General features: G+C 48.1%; 2 protein-coding genes across 2 annotated transcripts in view; both read right to left on the reverse strand.

Annotated features, from left to right (window-relative positions):
- CCDC61 (coiled-coil domain containing 61) overlaps nucleotides 1–8,778 on the reverse strand; it is a 786,500-nt gene extending 777,722 nt beyond the window's left edge. The window contains exon 1 of the mRNA XM_086938445.1: nucleotides 8,687–8,778. The gene's annotated coding sequence lies outside the window, so the exon portion shown is untranslated. The remainder of the gene's footprint in view (nucleotides 1–8,686) is intronic.
- The window catches only part of LOC147692155 (uncharacterized), a 36,328-nt gene extending 23,178 nt beyond the window's left edge, over nucleotides 1–13,150 (reverse strand). Inside the window, exon 1 of the mRNA XM_086939505.1 lies at nucleotides 12,125–13,150. Within this exon, the coding sequence (XP_086795631.1) occupies nucleotides 12,125–13,150 (1,026 nt within the window). The remainder of the gene's footprint in view (nucleotides 1–12,124) is intronic.
- Nucleotides 13,151–15,062: the final 1,912 nt, after the last annotated feature.

Here is a 15,062-nt window from a genome sequence, read left to right on the forward strand (position 1 = left end):
CGACAAAATCCCCGATTCAGCCAGACGCCTAGTTCGACAATGCCTTATCTGTCTGCAACACAACCCCGGGAAAGGAGCTGTAGTGCCCCGGGGAGGGTTTGGGACCCCCAATCACCCCTTTGAGGTCCTTCAGATGGATTATATCCAACTAGAGAGATGCCAAAACCTGAAGTATGTACTAGTCATCGTATGTGCCTTCAGCAAATGGGTAGAAGCCTATCCAACCCGTGACAACACTGCCATGACTACTGCCAAAGTACTACTGAAGGAATTCTTCCCTCGCTATGGCCTTTGCCGAATTTTATGGAGCGACAATGGCCCCCACTTCATAGCTGAGGTTATCCAACTAATCCTGAAAGGGTTGGGGGTGAAGCAACGATTCCATGCGGTCTTCCACCCCCAATCCGCTGGTCTAGTGGAACGCCACAATGCCACACTCAAGCTGAAACTGGCAAAAATAGTGGCCACCACTGGACTTAACTGGCCGGATGCCCTCCCACTGGCTTTGTTATCAATGCGCTCCACTCCCACCAAGCACCATTTGACCCCCTACGAGGTCGTGTTCGGGCGGCCAATGAGTCTCTGGTCTGCTCCCAAACCGACCTCCATTCATGACGTCCCAGACGTCCTACTATCTGATTATTTGTGCAAGTTAACTAAAACGTTGTCTGTCATTCATCAACAGGTGCAGCAGGCCATCCCCGATGCTTCCAGGGGCCCCGGTCACGACATCCAACCGGGAGATTTCGTATTGATACGAAATTTCCAGCGAACCAAGAGTCTGGAACCTCGGTGGACGGGCCCCTGGCAAGTGCTGATCACCACCCGAACGGCACTCCGAGTGGAGGGGAAAAAGCACTGGCTGCACGCGCATCATTGCCGGAAGGTCTCTGCAAACCTGGCCACGACAGAAAACGTCAGCACCCAAGAAGAGCTCCTGAGCAAAGACCGACCGATATTGGACTGTTATCCAGATACCGAGGCACTCGAACTTGCAAAATTCTCTGATCCTACTGTGCCATCCAGAGAAGGGTATTTCCTGCGTCGAAAGGAGGGAGTCTCGGCTAAGTAGGCCACGGACTAAGTTAAAATCTCAGAACGGTGACCTACACACACTCAAGGGTTGCCGGAAGAGAAGCTAAACGAAGTCTGTGGTTCTGCCCGCTACCGAGCCCCTTGAAGGTGATGGAAGCGCCAAATAAGAAGATGATGGAAGCGCCAGATAAGAAGATGATGGAAGCAACGGGAAATACCCAGTATAAAAGTCCAAAGACTGACAACCTGCACAAATCAAAGACAATTGCACTCTTCATTGCCTTCCTCTTCTGCCTCCTCCTCATGACCTCCTTCTGGATTCTGGAGGAGAGCACTCCGGCTCATGAGACATTGCTACCTACTGCACAGCCAACACCCCTGAAAGAGCATCACCTAATCTCTCTGTCGCCTCAGCTCCGAGAAAGGCGCAGGGAATTCTGGAACAATTCCTTCGTGCAACTGTTGCACCAACATAACCTTGCTGCAAATTCTACGAACTGTTGGATCTGCGGGTTGCTCCCGCATGCCACTGGACACTCCATCCCCTTCATCCCTTCACCCTTCTCGGTTCACGGCTCTTGCCTCGCCTGGTTGATCCTCATGCAAGAGAGCCACAGGGACAATGCCACCTCCAGCCGGACAGTGTCACACTTCTACTCTGGGTTCTGGCTGAACAAAACAGGAAAGACTTCAGCTGCCCTGTGTCCTGCGCTCGCAGGCACCACCTTCATCAAAAACATTCCAGCCAAAGAACGAGTCGAAGTACAGGTGCTCCACAATCCAGCCAGAACCACCTTCTCTCATCTGCAGAAACAAACTACCGCCACCCTGACTGTGGCTCTGTCCGTGATCAATGTCACTGGCCTTGTGTGCCTAGAAGGCCAGGGAACGCAGCTGGTGGGTTACAGCGCCTGCCGAGTCACCAGAACATTGGACTCATCTGAACCCCCTTCTTTTGTTGCTTCTCCGAATATGTACTTTGTGTGTGGCACCAAGGCTTACACCTGGCTCCCGAGAGGATGGAAGGGCACCTGTTATATTGCCTTCGTTCTTCCACCCACATATGTAGCCCCTGCCAACCATCACCGGCAGAGGCGTGCAGACGACCTTGGACAAGCCGACTCCACCGGAGCACAGTTCCTGGATGCAGCAAAGGGACTTGTTCCTCTGTGGGGTCCAATGGCAAACAGCCGTGCTATCCGACACCTGACCCAGGCCGTAGAAACAACGATCAACATCACGGCTGGCATCCTCGCTAACAACACTGCGGAACTTCAGGCGGTCCGCCTTGTGACCCTTCAAAATCGACTCGTCCTAGACGTAGTCCTAGCCGACCGAGGAGGAGCATGCCGCATCATCGGATCCAGCTGCTGCACCTACGTACCTGACAACTCGCCTTCAGTCTACAAAGCCATTGAACACCTCCACAGACTGTCCTCAGAGGTTCACCAAGAACAGGAAGGATGGTCGCTTGGGAGCTGGTTTTGGGACACTTTGAAAAATTGGGGTTGGAAGTTGTTTTCCTTCGTGCTGATACCTATTGTAATATTATGTGGGTGTTGCTTAGGTATCCAATGTCTGCCACCATTGTTCGGCCTTCTTTCTAGCTGTATGTGCCCAAAGACTTTGGACTTCCGAAATGAGCACATGAGCCCCCTCTATGAAGTAGAAATACGTGGCCTTATGGGGATAAATTCAAACTGACAAGTTGGCGAGACATGTTAAAAGGGAGGACTGTGGAATTTTAGTTTGCGATCTGAACATCATCTGCGCCAGCTTGTCACCTATGCACTACGCGCACGGCAGCCATTCTAGGTCACCTATGCACTACGCGCACGGCAGCCATTCTAGGTCACCTATGTATTACGTGCACGGCAGCCATTTTAGATATCATGGTCTCCCTGTCCACGACCGATCGCCAGCGCGCCCCTCTGACCCAGCAAGCATCCTCCGCGCACCCTGGCTCCCCCCTCCCTCCTCCTTATGAGCATGACCCATCTGCATGACCCTGTCCTTGGGAGTCATGCCAGCGCCTGACCAAACACCTCCTCCCCTCCCATGAATGCCCCTCTGTTGAACAAACTCCCCTCTGCGCTGGATTGTTCACGCGGCATGAATGCCACTCCATTGATGGCCCCTCACCCGTTGTCCGACTGTCCACACAGGTCCGAGGCCATCGCCTTAAGCCGAGAGATACCATTTACTGCCCTTATTGTATGAGGTCGCTCTCCTTCAAAGGACCCTCTATTAATCCAGGGCTCCCCACCCCCTGTGACATGATCAGGCGCACACATCCTAAGACTCGACGAAACACTCAGCTGCGTGATGACTCTCTCTCTTATCAGCAGGTTGAGGACCTCCATTGTGAAGGTATATGAGGGTGGGATTAGCACGAGGATTACGGGGATGTCTTTTCCCATGCCTTACAAAGTTGTGATTGTAATAAAGGAAGGTCACATGCCATAAACCAGTGTATAAGAGGCCAGGCCTCTGAGTGGCTGTTAGAGCACCTCGAGACGATACCTTGTTGTCTGATCTGATGTGTTCTGCTCCGTCGGAATAAACTTCTGTTTCCTGCCTTCTGGTCTCCGGCGCCTGCCTCATTGCTTGGTAAACTTGAATGGTACAAGGGCGGTTAGCGCCGGGCAAATCTTGAGAAAGGTCCTAGCCCTACCTTTTTCTACATCTGCGGAATAGCTGTGTCTGGAAGGGGCCCTTGGTCCAGGCAGCTGCGGATGCTGCGTTATTGTTATTCATTCAGGGGTGGCTGGTGACATTGAAAACTGGCGGGCCGTAATGACCGCCCCAAATTACAACTAGAAATAAAAAAAAACAAGCGTTGGTTGGTCCTGCACAAACGGGATATGCAGGCAAGACAATGGCCTGTCTAACAGGGCCTGCTGTAGCCCAGTCTTTGGTCATCCTAAACCCAAATAACTCACATGAGCATGTGCAGGAGAGATAAGGGCCAGAGCACCTCAACGGACTCTGTGTCCACCATGACCTTGCATATGGGGGCATGCTTTGCTGAACATTCTTAAAAGACCCACTTAGGGTGTGCGATTTCATTTCTACTTCATTGAAAGGTGGCAATGTAGCACTACATACCATCGCTCTAGCAGGAGTTTAGATTTTTACAGGGGACTTATTTGTTCCCTGTTTGCAATATTTTTTTACATTGTCTGCCTTATGCAACAGGGGTTGTACTTAAATAAATTAATTTGTGGACCCTCCAAGTTTATTTTTATATGCAGCCACGCATACACACTTTGGGAAAAAATATTATGAATTTGAGGAAGTGTCCAGTTACATATTTTTCAGTCAAAGAAAGATTTCTCAAAGATGTTCAACAATGACACACATGTAATATATCTGACATAGTTTGAAATGGTAAAGTCTCTTTAAGAATGAGCAGTACTGCTTTTTTTTTTAAAACAATTTTTGCGTAAAACTGAAATGGGTGTAAACTAAGTGACCTATCATTAACTGTAAGCAACAGGTATTCCTAATGTTTGCCTCCGCATTCACCCACCATTTTGCATCTAGAGTGACAGCTGTTCACATGTCTTACTCCACTGAAGTTTATACCTGCCTCTACTTAAAACTGGTCGGCCATTTTGAGTAGGCATCACTTCGTGCCAGCTCAGAAGTAATGCGTCCCCCTTCCTGTCACCGCAATTACAGCGTGCATAGCAAATGTCACCAGCTATTGAACATCATGGTAGGTATTACTTTAAAAAATAAAATGGCAGTTGCCTCATACAATTAGCAAGCTTCTTCAATAACTTCCTCTTCATCATGACCTAGTCATTGGTGCATTGATATCTTCTGATGAAGGACTAATGGTTGCTTTTGTAGATGGGCACTCTTTATAGACTTAGACTACTCATCAGTAGCCTGACTTTACCATACAAAAGACACAAAAATTATGAAAGGAATGCAGAACAAATCAAACATTCACCCTGAGTCAAAAGATCTAGGTTAAATCCACCATTCTTTTGCTCACCATGCCACCCATCTTAGACCCAGCCATATGCAAATAAATCTTGACCTTGCCCCTTGTGGGAACAGTCTAGCCTGAACTCCTAAGCCAGGTCCTCATTGGAACAGAAACAAGCGTCCTGGGCCTGGTTCCAGGGTATTACCCCTCATCAGTCAGGCTAACTTGGATCCAGTGGCACAGTGAGCCCGCTTTCTTTCTGGGACTGTGACCCTCAAACTGATCTTTTAGTTGCAACCATAAGAGTGGTCTGGGGGATTGGTCATGAAGGCTGAACCTGTTTCCCCAGTTCCAAACTCGGCAGCTCTGACCATAGTGCCACATCCTCTCCACTGAACACCATACTGCCCCATTGATAGAAACTTGCGCTGCCTTCAGCTACAACCCAATTGTGGCCCGCTATAAACTCCTGTATGCGGCGCAATTCAAATTACACATTAGACAAGAGTAATATGCTGCCTAAAAAAAAAAGTTACTAAATCATGGAAAAAGCAAACACTCATAGGGAATGCAAGTTTAAGTAAAGCATGTGAAATGTAAGCAGGAACAACATGGTTCCCTTGACGCTTTTACATGAATTATTCAGATATCAGTGAGTGCTTTTGCCAGCTCCTAACTCTGCCGGTCGCACGTAAACACTTGTGTGCCGCTCTGTCGACAATCAAGTCCCGGGAACAAGTGACAAGACCAATACTGTGCCTCCGGTTCAGGAAAGTACACATGTTCAGAGGGCACGCCAGGGGCTGAGAAGTTGACTATTTTGTCAACAATCTCTGTCCAGGCTGATGCAGGGGTTTAGGAAGGAATGGGCCCAGCAGGCTGTAAAACTATAACATCCTGCGCAAGAGGCTCAGGTAATGTGACTTTTCAGCTATGGGGTGCGAAAAAGGAAAAACAAAGCTACCACCCGCCACTGTGTCCAATCTTTGAAGCATGTGTGTGCTTCTGGTCACCAAAAGGCTGGTGTGGTTGTGGAAAAACAGCAGGCAAGACCTGCTCTATGAATCGCCCTCATGATGGCTGGTACCCCCAGAGTAGACTCACAGGAAGGCTGGTTGGGGCACGTAATTGATCTGTTAAATTCTGGCCTGCCTGCACAGCGCTGTTCATGAATATTATCTCTCTGACGCATAGCATTTCAAATGTGATGGCACAGTTGCATGCTCTAATATGTTAGACAATTTTAGCATGCTGGGCCGCCTCATTGGCAGTGTGCCTCAATAGCAGTATTGTCAGAGGGGCACTAGAATATGTGACTAATGCATTTTAAAGCAGGGATGCGGACACTAGCATTAAAATGTGTTAGTCAAAAGCCTGATGCGGCCCTACCCTAACCCAGCCCTGAAACTGCGAAAAGTAAAATTATAATAATGTTATTATAATTTTATTTTTCCTGCTCAAAGAGAGCATTTGTTAAAGTTTTCATGTTAATCGCAGCGCCCATCATGTGCTGAAATCAACATGAAAACTTGAACAAATGCACACAATCACCCCGAAACCCAGCTCAATTAAGAAAAGAAATGCAGCAACATAGCAGCTAAGGTTTCAAATTGCTGTGTGGGACGGTTTCAAATATGTCTTAACACTGTTCACGTGGATCTGTATGAGGAAATGCACACTCTTTTCACTTTTTTAAGCAAAAGTTTGGAGTGATATTTAGCGCTGCACCCACACGCGCGCCTGGTTACTGGCGCACACAGCCTTGGTTGCAGCGCACATAGACCTTACACTGCCGCACACAGAGGAAAAAAATTAGAGGGAACATTGGTGAGGAGTATTTTAAAAACACATAGTGCTTGCCCTTGTCAAACACAAGGACTAGCCAACACTCACTGTATTTAGTCTCACCACACTTAATAATAAAAGTAAAAAATATCATTTGATAGAATCTCATTGTTTGAAAAAACTGTACTGGAGGGTGATTCTATCACTGAAACCTCTAACATCCCCCTTTTGGTTACTTAAACCCAGTTTTCATTAGTCAACATCGAGGGCACAGTATGGAGAATGCTCAGTTTTGTGGTGCTTTCACGGCACCAAGCACCATACACCCAGCCACCTTAAGTGTAAATCAACTCCACTGCACAGCAGTGCAGGGTAATACAGTACATCAAGAAAGGCACTGAAGCACACACGTTATAGTTACTATCATCCAGATGTTGTCTCTGGCACCATGCAAATTCCCTGTTGTCAATTGAAGTCCCATCTTGTTTATTGCAGGAACACTTCTGAATGATCACAAATGCAGCAGCCGACATGTGTTTCGTCCTCCTGGACTTTTTCAAGGCTGCAAAATCATGTGCAACAGTCATTTGTACTATTTTGTACATAAAAATCATGTCACTAAAAATCGTACCCACACCATGTGGATATACCATCACTTATTAGCCATATAGAGCTACCGCAATGTAAACAAATGACAGAAGATGCACCACAAGTTAGGCAGTGAATATTAGCAGAATGGTGGAATTGAAAACAAAGATGACCAAGGTGTGTGTTAAAAACAATCTTGTACAGATATATTTCGATCTGTACTCAAGTGAAACGAGAAATCAGTATCAGTGACTGTCACTGCGAATCCCAAGGAATAAAGGATCACCCAATTGTCGTGACTCAGTCGTGCATATCGACTTGATTTGCTTGTGTATTAGGTTTGTCACAAAAAGTATTCTGACATGATCGAAGTCACAGAAACTCAGTCACTGTTAAGTCCCTAATCAGCAAAACACCCAACGCTCTAAAACGACATCCCTATAGTATCTGCTAATATTCACTGTTTAATTTGTGGTGCATCTTCTATAATTTGTTTACATTGCGGTAACTCTATACAGGTAATAAGTAATGTTATCCACAAGTTGTGGGTATGATTATTAGAGACATGATATTTAAGTACAAAACGGTACAAATGACTGTCGCACATGATTTTACAGCCTTGAAAAAGTCCAGGAGGACACCACACGTGTCGACTGCTGCATTTGTGATCATTCTGAAGTGTTTCTGGAATAAAAAAAGATCTGTGTACTGCTATTTGTTGGGACTTCAATTGACAACGGGAAATTTGCTAGTTAGAGAAAACATTTGGATGGTAGTAACTGTAACGTGTGTGCTTCGATGCCTTGTTTGATTAACCAACTGCAATACGAGAATAAGCTAAGACCCTTAGAAGGAGAGAAACATAACCCAAAACTAAGAAGATAATGTTTTTTAATAATAAAATATTTCCCAAATAAATGATTTTCGTTTTATAACGTTTGGGGGTGAAAATAAATAGCTGAGCGGCGCCGCCGGGACCACATTTCAGCACCCAACTCTACATCAGAAAGCTAAACCATCATGCCAGTAGGAGGAAGATACGCAAACGAACATACGCAGACACAGACATGTAAACGAAGACTGGGAAAGATTAGCCCACATCTGAACAAAGAATAACGCTGGGACAAGACGACACGAGCCGGGGGCGGAAAAATCACCCTTCCTCGCCGCGGTCACATTCAATTTTGCCTCCCCTGACCTAACTCCACCGCTAAAATGTTTCGCTCTGCTCCAACTAAAAGTGGGCACCAAACAAAATACACTTAAGTATTAAAGACTCAAATCCGCGAGTACTCCCCAAAACGTACGGCCTACTCATATGCATAATGCTCTACTTACACAGGCAGTCCATACATTCATCCGAGTACCCGTTGTTGTTCCTTTAACGGCTCTTTGGCCGTAATCACAGCACTTCCGGGTCTCAGAATAACCAATACAGTGGAAAGGACTGTTAACATGTTAAGTGACCTAGGATTGGCTTATTACAACACTTCGGCCAATCATAGTGAGCCGTACAGAATTGCGACGTGTTGATGTGCCAGAGAGCCTCCATTGAAGCTTAGTGAACAGTACAAATAGCGTCCTTAGCAACCAAGTACCTGCACGTGGCTGCCTGAATTAGTTTGCATGTACTTTTGTGCCCTGCTGTTGAGATTGTATTGCTGCGTGTCCGCTTAGGGACACCGTAGCTTCTGTGCTGTATCGGGGCATTGGCTGTCTATTCTGGAATATTGAGGTGACAGCTGATAACCGAACCGTGCGGACTGTGCATGCTTCCCTGCGACCTGGACTTCCTATTCTGTGTTGGAAATTTTATAAAGACTCTCCACGCGGTGGAGAAGTGGAATTGGTCTTCAGCTGTCGTCTCAACATTCCAGAATGGCCAGCTGACGAGCCTTTATAAAATAGGCGAGGTTTTTCAACCCAACGCTGCGAACCTTTTTTTGCGTGACATTTCAATGGTCGAAGTCCTCCTTAGGGCGTAAGAATTTTTGTATCCCGCAACTTTCTATAAGCCACGTGTGTTCACTTTGGGAGCTCTATTTCGCTTGGAAGGCCAGGTCAGTGAAGTGTTTCTTGTATGCTGGCAACGAGCGTTTGCTAAGGCAAAGTTCGTTGTGACAGTTGAACTGCCTGCCCGCGCACTGCTCACCTGCTGACGTTTCCTGCGTATTCCTGCTTTGCCTTCTGCCTTTGTGCAGTCAAGTTTATAGCTTCTGTGGAATCTTGGTGCTGAGCTGCTCCTTTCAGTTGACAACGTTCCTAGCCACAGTTTTTCCGCCATCTTGTGGTTGGCACATACGAATGCCGGGAGCGGGATGTTTTTTTTTGTTATCTTTGCCTGTCCACTCTTGAATTAAGGAAGTGATGTTCTGACACATCATCCTTTCATCCTGCTTAATGAAAAATTGCATGCGGGTGTCCCGCAGAGATTGCCGACCGGAAGTTATTCACTGTTCGATAAGCCATTCCTGACCGCGCCAATTCAGATAAGAAATTTGCTATCACAGTGATATCGGATCCCATCGGATCTCCCTGCCGTTCGTTACACCAACCAACCCATCGTCTCCAAGCTGACTCATAGCACTTGTGGGTGGAAGGTGCCCATGCCTGTGATAAGAAAAAGAGAGTGTCCTGTGAAACTCCCGGCACTTGCCAACGGCGCCGGAAAGTCTCCACGCCATGAGGGACAACTGATTCTGAAGGACCAACGGGTGGTGAAGACCCACCGGGTCTGTAAGAAGATCCGGAAACGATGAAATCCGCACCGGCGCTGCACAGGTGAGACTCATTGCTACCGGGAACCACGCTTGTGCTTTCCAACACGGCGAGATCAAGACCAGCTCCGCCTTCTGCCTCCGAACCTGAGCCAGAACCCTCGGGATCATGATAAACGGAGGAAACGCATATAGAATGCCCGTCGTCCATGATTGAAGGAAGGCGTCCGAGCTGACCGCCAAGGGGTCCGGGCGCCAGCTGTAAAACTGGGGTAGCTGCCTGTTGAGCCGAGAGGCAAAAAGGTCCATCACACACGGACCCCATTTGTGGTTCAATGCCCCGAAGATCCGGGGGTGCAACCTCCAATCGCTCGCATCTCTCAAATACAGAGAGTTCCAATCCGCCGTCACGTTGGCAGACCCCGGTATATACTCCGCCGTCACTGAAATTTGATGGGCTAGGCAATAGTGCCAGAAATCCTTCGCTATCTCCGCCAGGAGCCGAGACCTGGTGCCTCCTAGGCGATTTATGTATCGCACCGCGGACACATTGTCCATGCGTAGGAGAATGCAGCATGACACTTTCTGAGGGGACAGAGTGCGAATCGCAAAGGAACCCGCCAGGAGTTCCAGGCAATTGATGTGGAGACTCAGCTCGTCGCTGGACCACCGACCCCCCGTCTCCACCGAGCCGCAACGGGCTCCCCAGCCCCAGCCCCAGCGGCTGGCATCTGACTCTATCACCACCTCCGGGGTGGCCGCGGAAATGGCTCTGCCATTCCACACATCCATATGCTCTAACCACCAGTTCATCTCCGTACGAGCCTCTGACGAAAGGGAAACTTGTTGAGCGTATGTCAGACCTTTGCGCAAGTGCAACGCCTTCAAACGCTGCAGGGCCCTGTAATGTAAAGGGCCCGGAAAAATCGCCTGGATAGACGAAGCTAGAAGCCCGACCAAGCGCGCCAAAGTCCTCAAGGAGATTATCGGAGAGGCAAGCGCTCTCCTCAACTCCTTCCTGATTGCTACTCTCTTCCTGAGGGACAAGAGTAATTGAGCTTTCACCGAGTCGACCTGGAAACCCAGGAATTCCATCACCTGAGAAGGGCTCAAGATGGACTTCTGTAAATTCAGAAGGAAACCCAAGTCCTGAAGAAGTTGAATCGTCCAGGACAGATGGAGGGACACCATCTCCGGCGACTGACCTAAAATCAGTATGTCGTCGAGGTAAACAATGAGGCGAACGCCCCTTTCCCTCAAGTTCTGCACGACGGGTTTCATCAACTTGGTGAAACACCATGGGGCGGACGATAGTCCAAAGGGCATGGCTGAAAACTCGAACCACCGGTTGCGCCACTGAAACTGTAGGAACCGCCGGTGTGGGGGGTAAATGGACACTGCCAGGTAGGCGTCTTTTAAGTCCAGGCGTACCATCCAATCTTGTTCCAGGAGGATGTCGCGCAGTAGGTGTATACCTTCCATTTTGAAGTGTCGATACACCACCCAGCCGTTGAACTCCCTGAGGTTCAACACCAGCCGATACCCCTGGTCCTTTTTGGGGACCACAAAGACGGTGCTTACGAAGCCCAGGTCGCGTGGGGCGGTCTCCACAATCGCGCCTTTCTGGAGTAAGGAGCATATCTCTACGTCGATGAAACTCTGCTCTGTCCGGGAAAAATGCAGGGGATTCGGTCTCCGCCGTTGTACCGGGGAGGCATAGAACTCTATGTGAAATCCCTGTACTGTCTGTAACACCCATGGGTCGCTCGTGAGCATGCGCCACCTGTGGAGAAAAAGAGACAGCCTGCCTCCCACCATATGTTCTGACGGACACAAAAGTCGTACCTGAATAGGAGTTGTCTCCAGAATTACTCTGTTGTCCCCGATAGGTTCCTCTCTGTCCTTTGCCTCGCCCTCCTCTATCGCGGGAGGGGTAGAAGTTGGAGCGTCGGTTGCCTCTGCCCCTCTGATCTGCTCCACGCGAGGTCTGTGCATAACCTCGGCCGGACCCTCGACCTCGTGGGCGTCCGGCCCTATCAAAAACACCAGTGTGGAATACCTTCTTGATGTTAGATTGCGCCCGGTCCAGCGCGGAGAAGGTGGCAACGTACTTGCCCATTTCTCTAACAAATTTGTCCCCAAAAAGCATACCATTAGCAAGAGAGCCAGGTTCGGAAGGGGCCATTTCCGCCAGCTGGGAATCGATTCTCATAAGAAAAGAGCGTCTCCGCTCTGTAGACAGGGCCACATTTGCATTCCCCAAGAAGCACATGGCACGTTGCGCCCATTCAAGGACCTCCGATACATCCAGTGGTACCTTTTTGTCTTTTGCCTTGACTGCCGCGTCTAGTATCTTCGTGAGGGGTCCAGCGACATCCAACATTTTGTCCTGACACCCCCGCCAGGCCCTATCCAGCCACTTTTTAGGGTCCTTCGCAAATTTCCTCATAAAGGCCGCCATCGTGGGATCCAAGTCCGGCGTATCTGCTACCTTTCCTGTCAAGGATGGTCTGGGGCATTCAGATCTGAGCGTGGCCCTCACACTGCTGTCGAAACCCTGTCGCAGGTTGTTACCCACATAATGTGCCACCTCCGGGCACGGCACCCATTCCGTGGACCTAGGGTGCACGATGTTATTTGGATCAAAAAGAAGGTTCTTCGGCGCCTGACTATCATCGGCCTTATAAGCGGTGTGATGCACCTTCTTCGATTTCTTCCTGGACGTCACCGACTCCACCTCAGAATCAGAGGTGACAGGTGGGGTCGGGGAAGAATCCCCAGAGGTATCATTAATCATTGAGCCATGGTCCATCATAACATTCCTGGCCATCTGTGCCAACACCTGGGCCGAGGATTGAGTAGAGGTACCACCCTGGTGGGCTGACTTGAACTTCCTCTTACCATATTTCTGAAGGGGTTTAGTAAAAGGCTTGAGAGCCTTGATCAGTGCCTTATTAACTGACCCTTGGACATGGGTATCCAGGGCCTCAACCAAGTTTTCCTCCAATTGTTCTTCTTGTGGCTCATAGTCTTCATATTCGTTGTATTCTACCCATTGGTTATCCTCCTCGGCGTAGTACGCCATAGCGCTAAAGCAGGGAGGTGTGGAGGAACTTCAACAGGGGGGAGCAGCCCAGGGGTGCCTCAAACACACACACACACACACACACTGTAGTCCGAAAGAATCACCACTCTGTGAGGCCAAGATTGAGGTGGAAGGAGACCCCTTTGTACACACAAATCTCCCCTAGAGCAAAGCTCTGATCCGGACACGCTCCGGTAGGCGTTCTTTGAGACCAGCATTTATGCAGCCTTAAAAGACGCGCGATGTGCGAGGAGCCGGTATCACAGAAAACGAAAGCCGGCTCCTCGCGCATGCGCGCCGCGTGTGGGGGCCGAACTCGACTGCCTCCTGAGCGCGAGAGGCTCCCGTCTGTCTCCTCCTGCTCCACCGCACCCTACCGAGCGAACCACGCGCACTGCCGACTCGCGCCTACACAACACAACAAACGCGCGGCAAATCCCTCAACGGGCAATTAAGCAACGGGAAGAAAGACCGGCAAGGAAGCCGAGGCATAAGCACACATCAACAACATGATATAAACGTGTGGGGAATAAACACCGTAACGGATGGAAACACATCAATAAATGCGAAGGCATAAGGAACACATTAGGCACAACAAAGTCAAGGGCACGATCACGCGCCGGTAAGAACCACCGCCCTTAAAACAATTAACCACAATCAAGTAGAAAACGTAAAGGGCACTTAACTCGCTGCTGCAGCAGCAAAGAAAGAGGAGGTCGAATGGATAAACATGGACAGTTATATATTGGACTTGTTAGTGATTGGTGCATACTGTTGGAGGGGGTTGTCCTTCCGGGGTCATGCCAGTTTAAAGTTTTTATTGGCTGCTGTTTGTGTCAGTAAAGTGAAGAGAAGCGTAATCTGAGCCTCCGTGGACTGACATAGAATAACAGTTAAGCTTACTTCTTGGAGGTAATGAAAAATGTCCTATTTAGCAAAAAGGAAAGTTTCAATTCTACACAAGGCATGTTTTCTATTGTTTATTATTTGTCTTTACCCTTAGACGGCATAAAAGTGGTACTGTTTTTTTATTGTTTGTTTTTGTTCTATAGAAGCTCATTGACTCAAGATTGCTTATCGATGCTAGTGTTCCTCATCCTACGCTACGCGGCTGGCCCGCTGTGGTTGTAGGCGGCTTGCTGTGTATCCCTCTGCACCCTACATGACAACTAACATGTTATATTGCATTGCTGGCCCATTATGATGTGTTTAATGCTTCTTGCCTTTAATAAAGGTTTTTTGAAAACTAAAAAAAAAAAGTTTCAATTCTATTAAGGACCCAAAGGTGAGGATTATGCATTCCTTTCTTCACTTTTTATTAACAGCAAGTTTAAAAATAAAAAAACATGCCACTAAACTACATCTCCCATGAACACTGGGAGTAACCATAGTCACCAACAGTCCAATCATAATACATTCCGATAGTCCATATAATATTGACGGTGATGTAGTCCTTCCTCTTTTTCACTGGAGGAGGTTAAGCCTGTTGGATCTTTTTCCGTTTTAGCATCTGAATCTAAGAATAAATGTAGAAAGTGTTAAGAACTTTTCTTTAAACCAATCTTATCATAGTATCCCATATGCAAGGCAACTAAAGACGTATCAAGAGAAAATCATTATACAAGAACAAAATTGAAGGTAAGCACGTAACATTGAAGTCGCATGTTCAACTATTAACGTACAATGTGGAAATGGGCAGCTTAATCAATAATTTCAATACATCATATACAAGCATAACAATAAACCTCAATAAAAAGGAAAATTCCTTACTTTCCTGGCAATCACAGGATCTCGCTCTCTTATCTGTAGATCCTTGATTGTCGCTGCGTAGGCCGTCCCAGGGGTGGAGGCATAGATAAGATATCCCAGAGAGGGATAATCCTCGCCTCCGCGTCCTTAATAGAATTGAAAC

This window comes from Lissotriton vulgaris, chromosome 9 (genome assembly GCF_964263255.1).
Source record: "Lissotriton vulgaris chromosome 9, aLisVul1.2, whole genome shotgun sequence".
NCBI lineage: Eukaryota > Metazoa > Chordata > Amphibia > Caudata > Salamandridae > Lissotriton > Lissotriton vulgaris.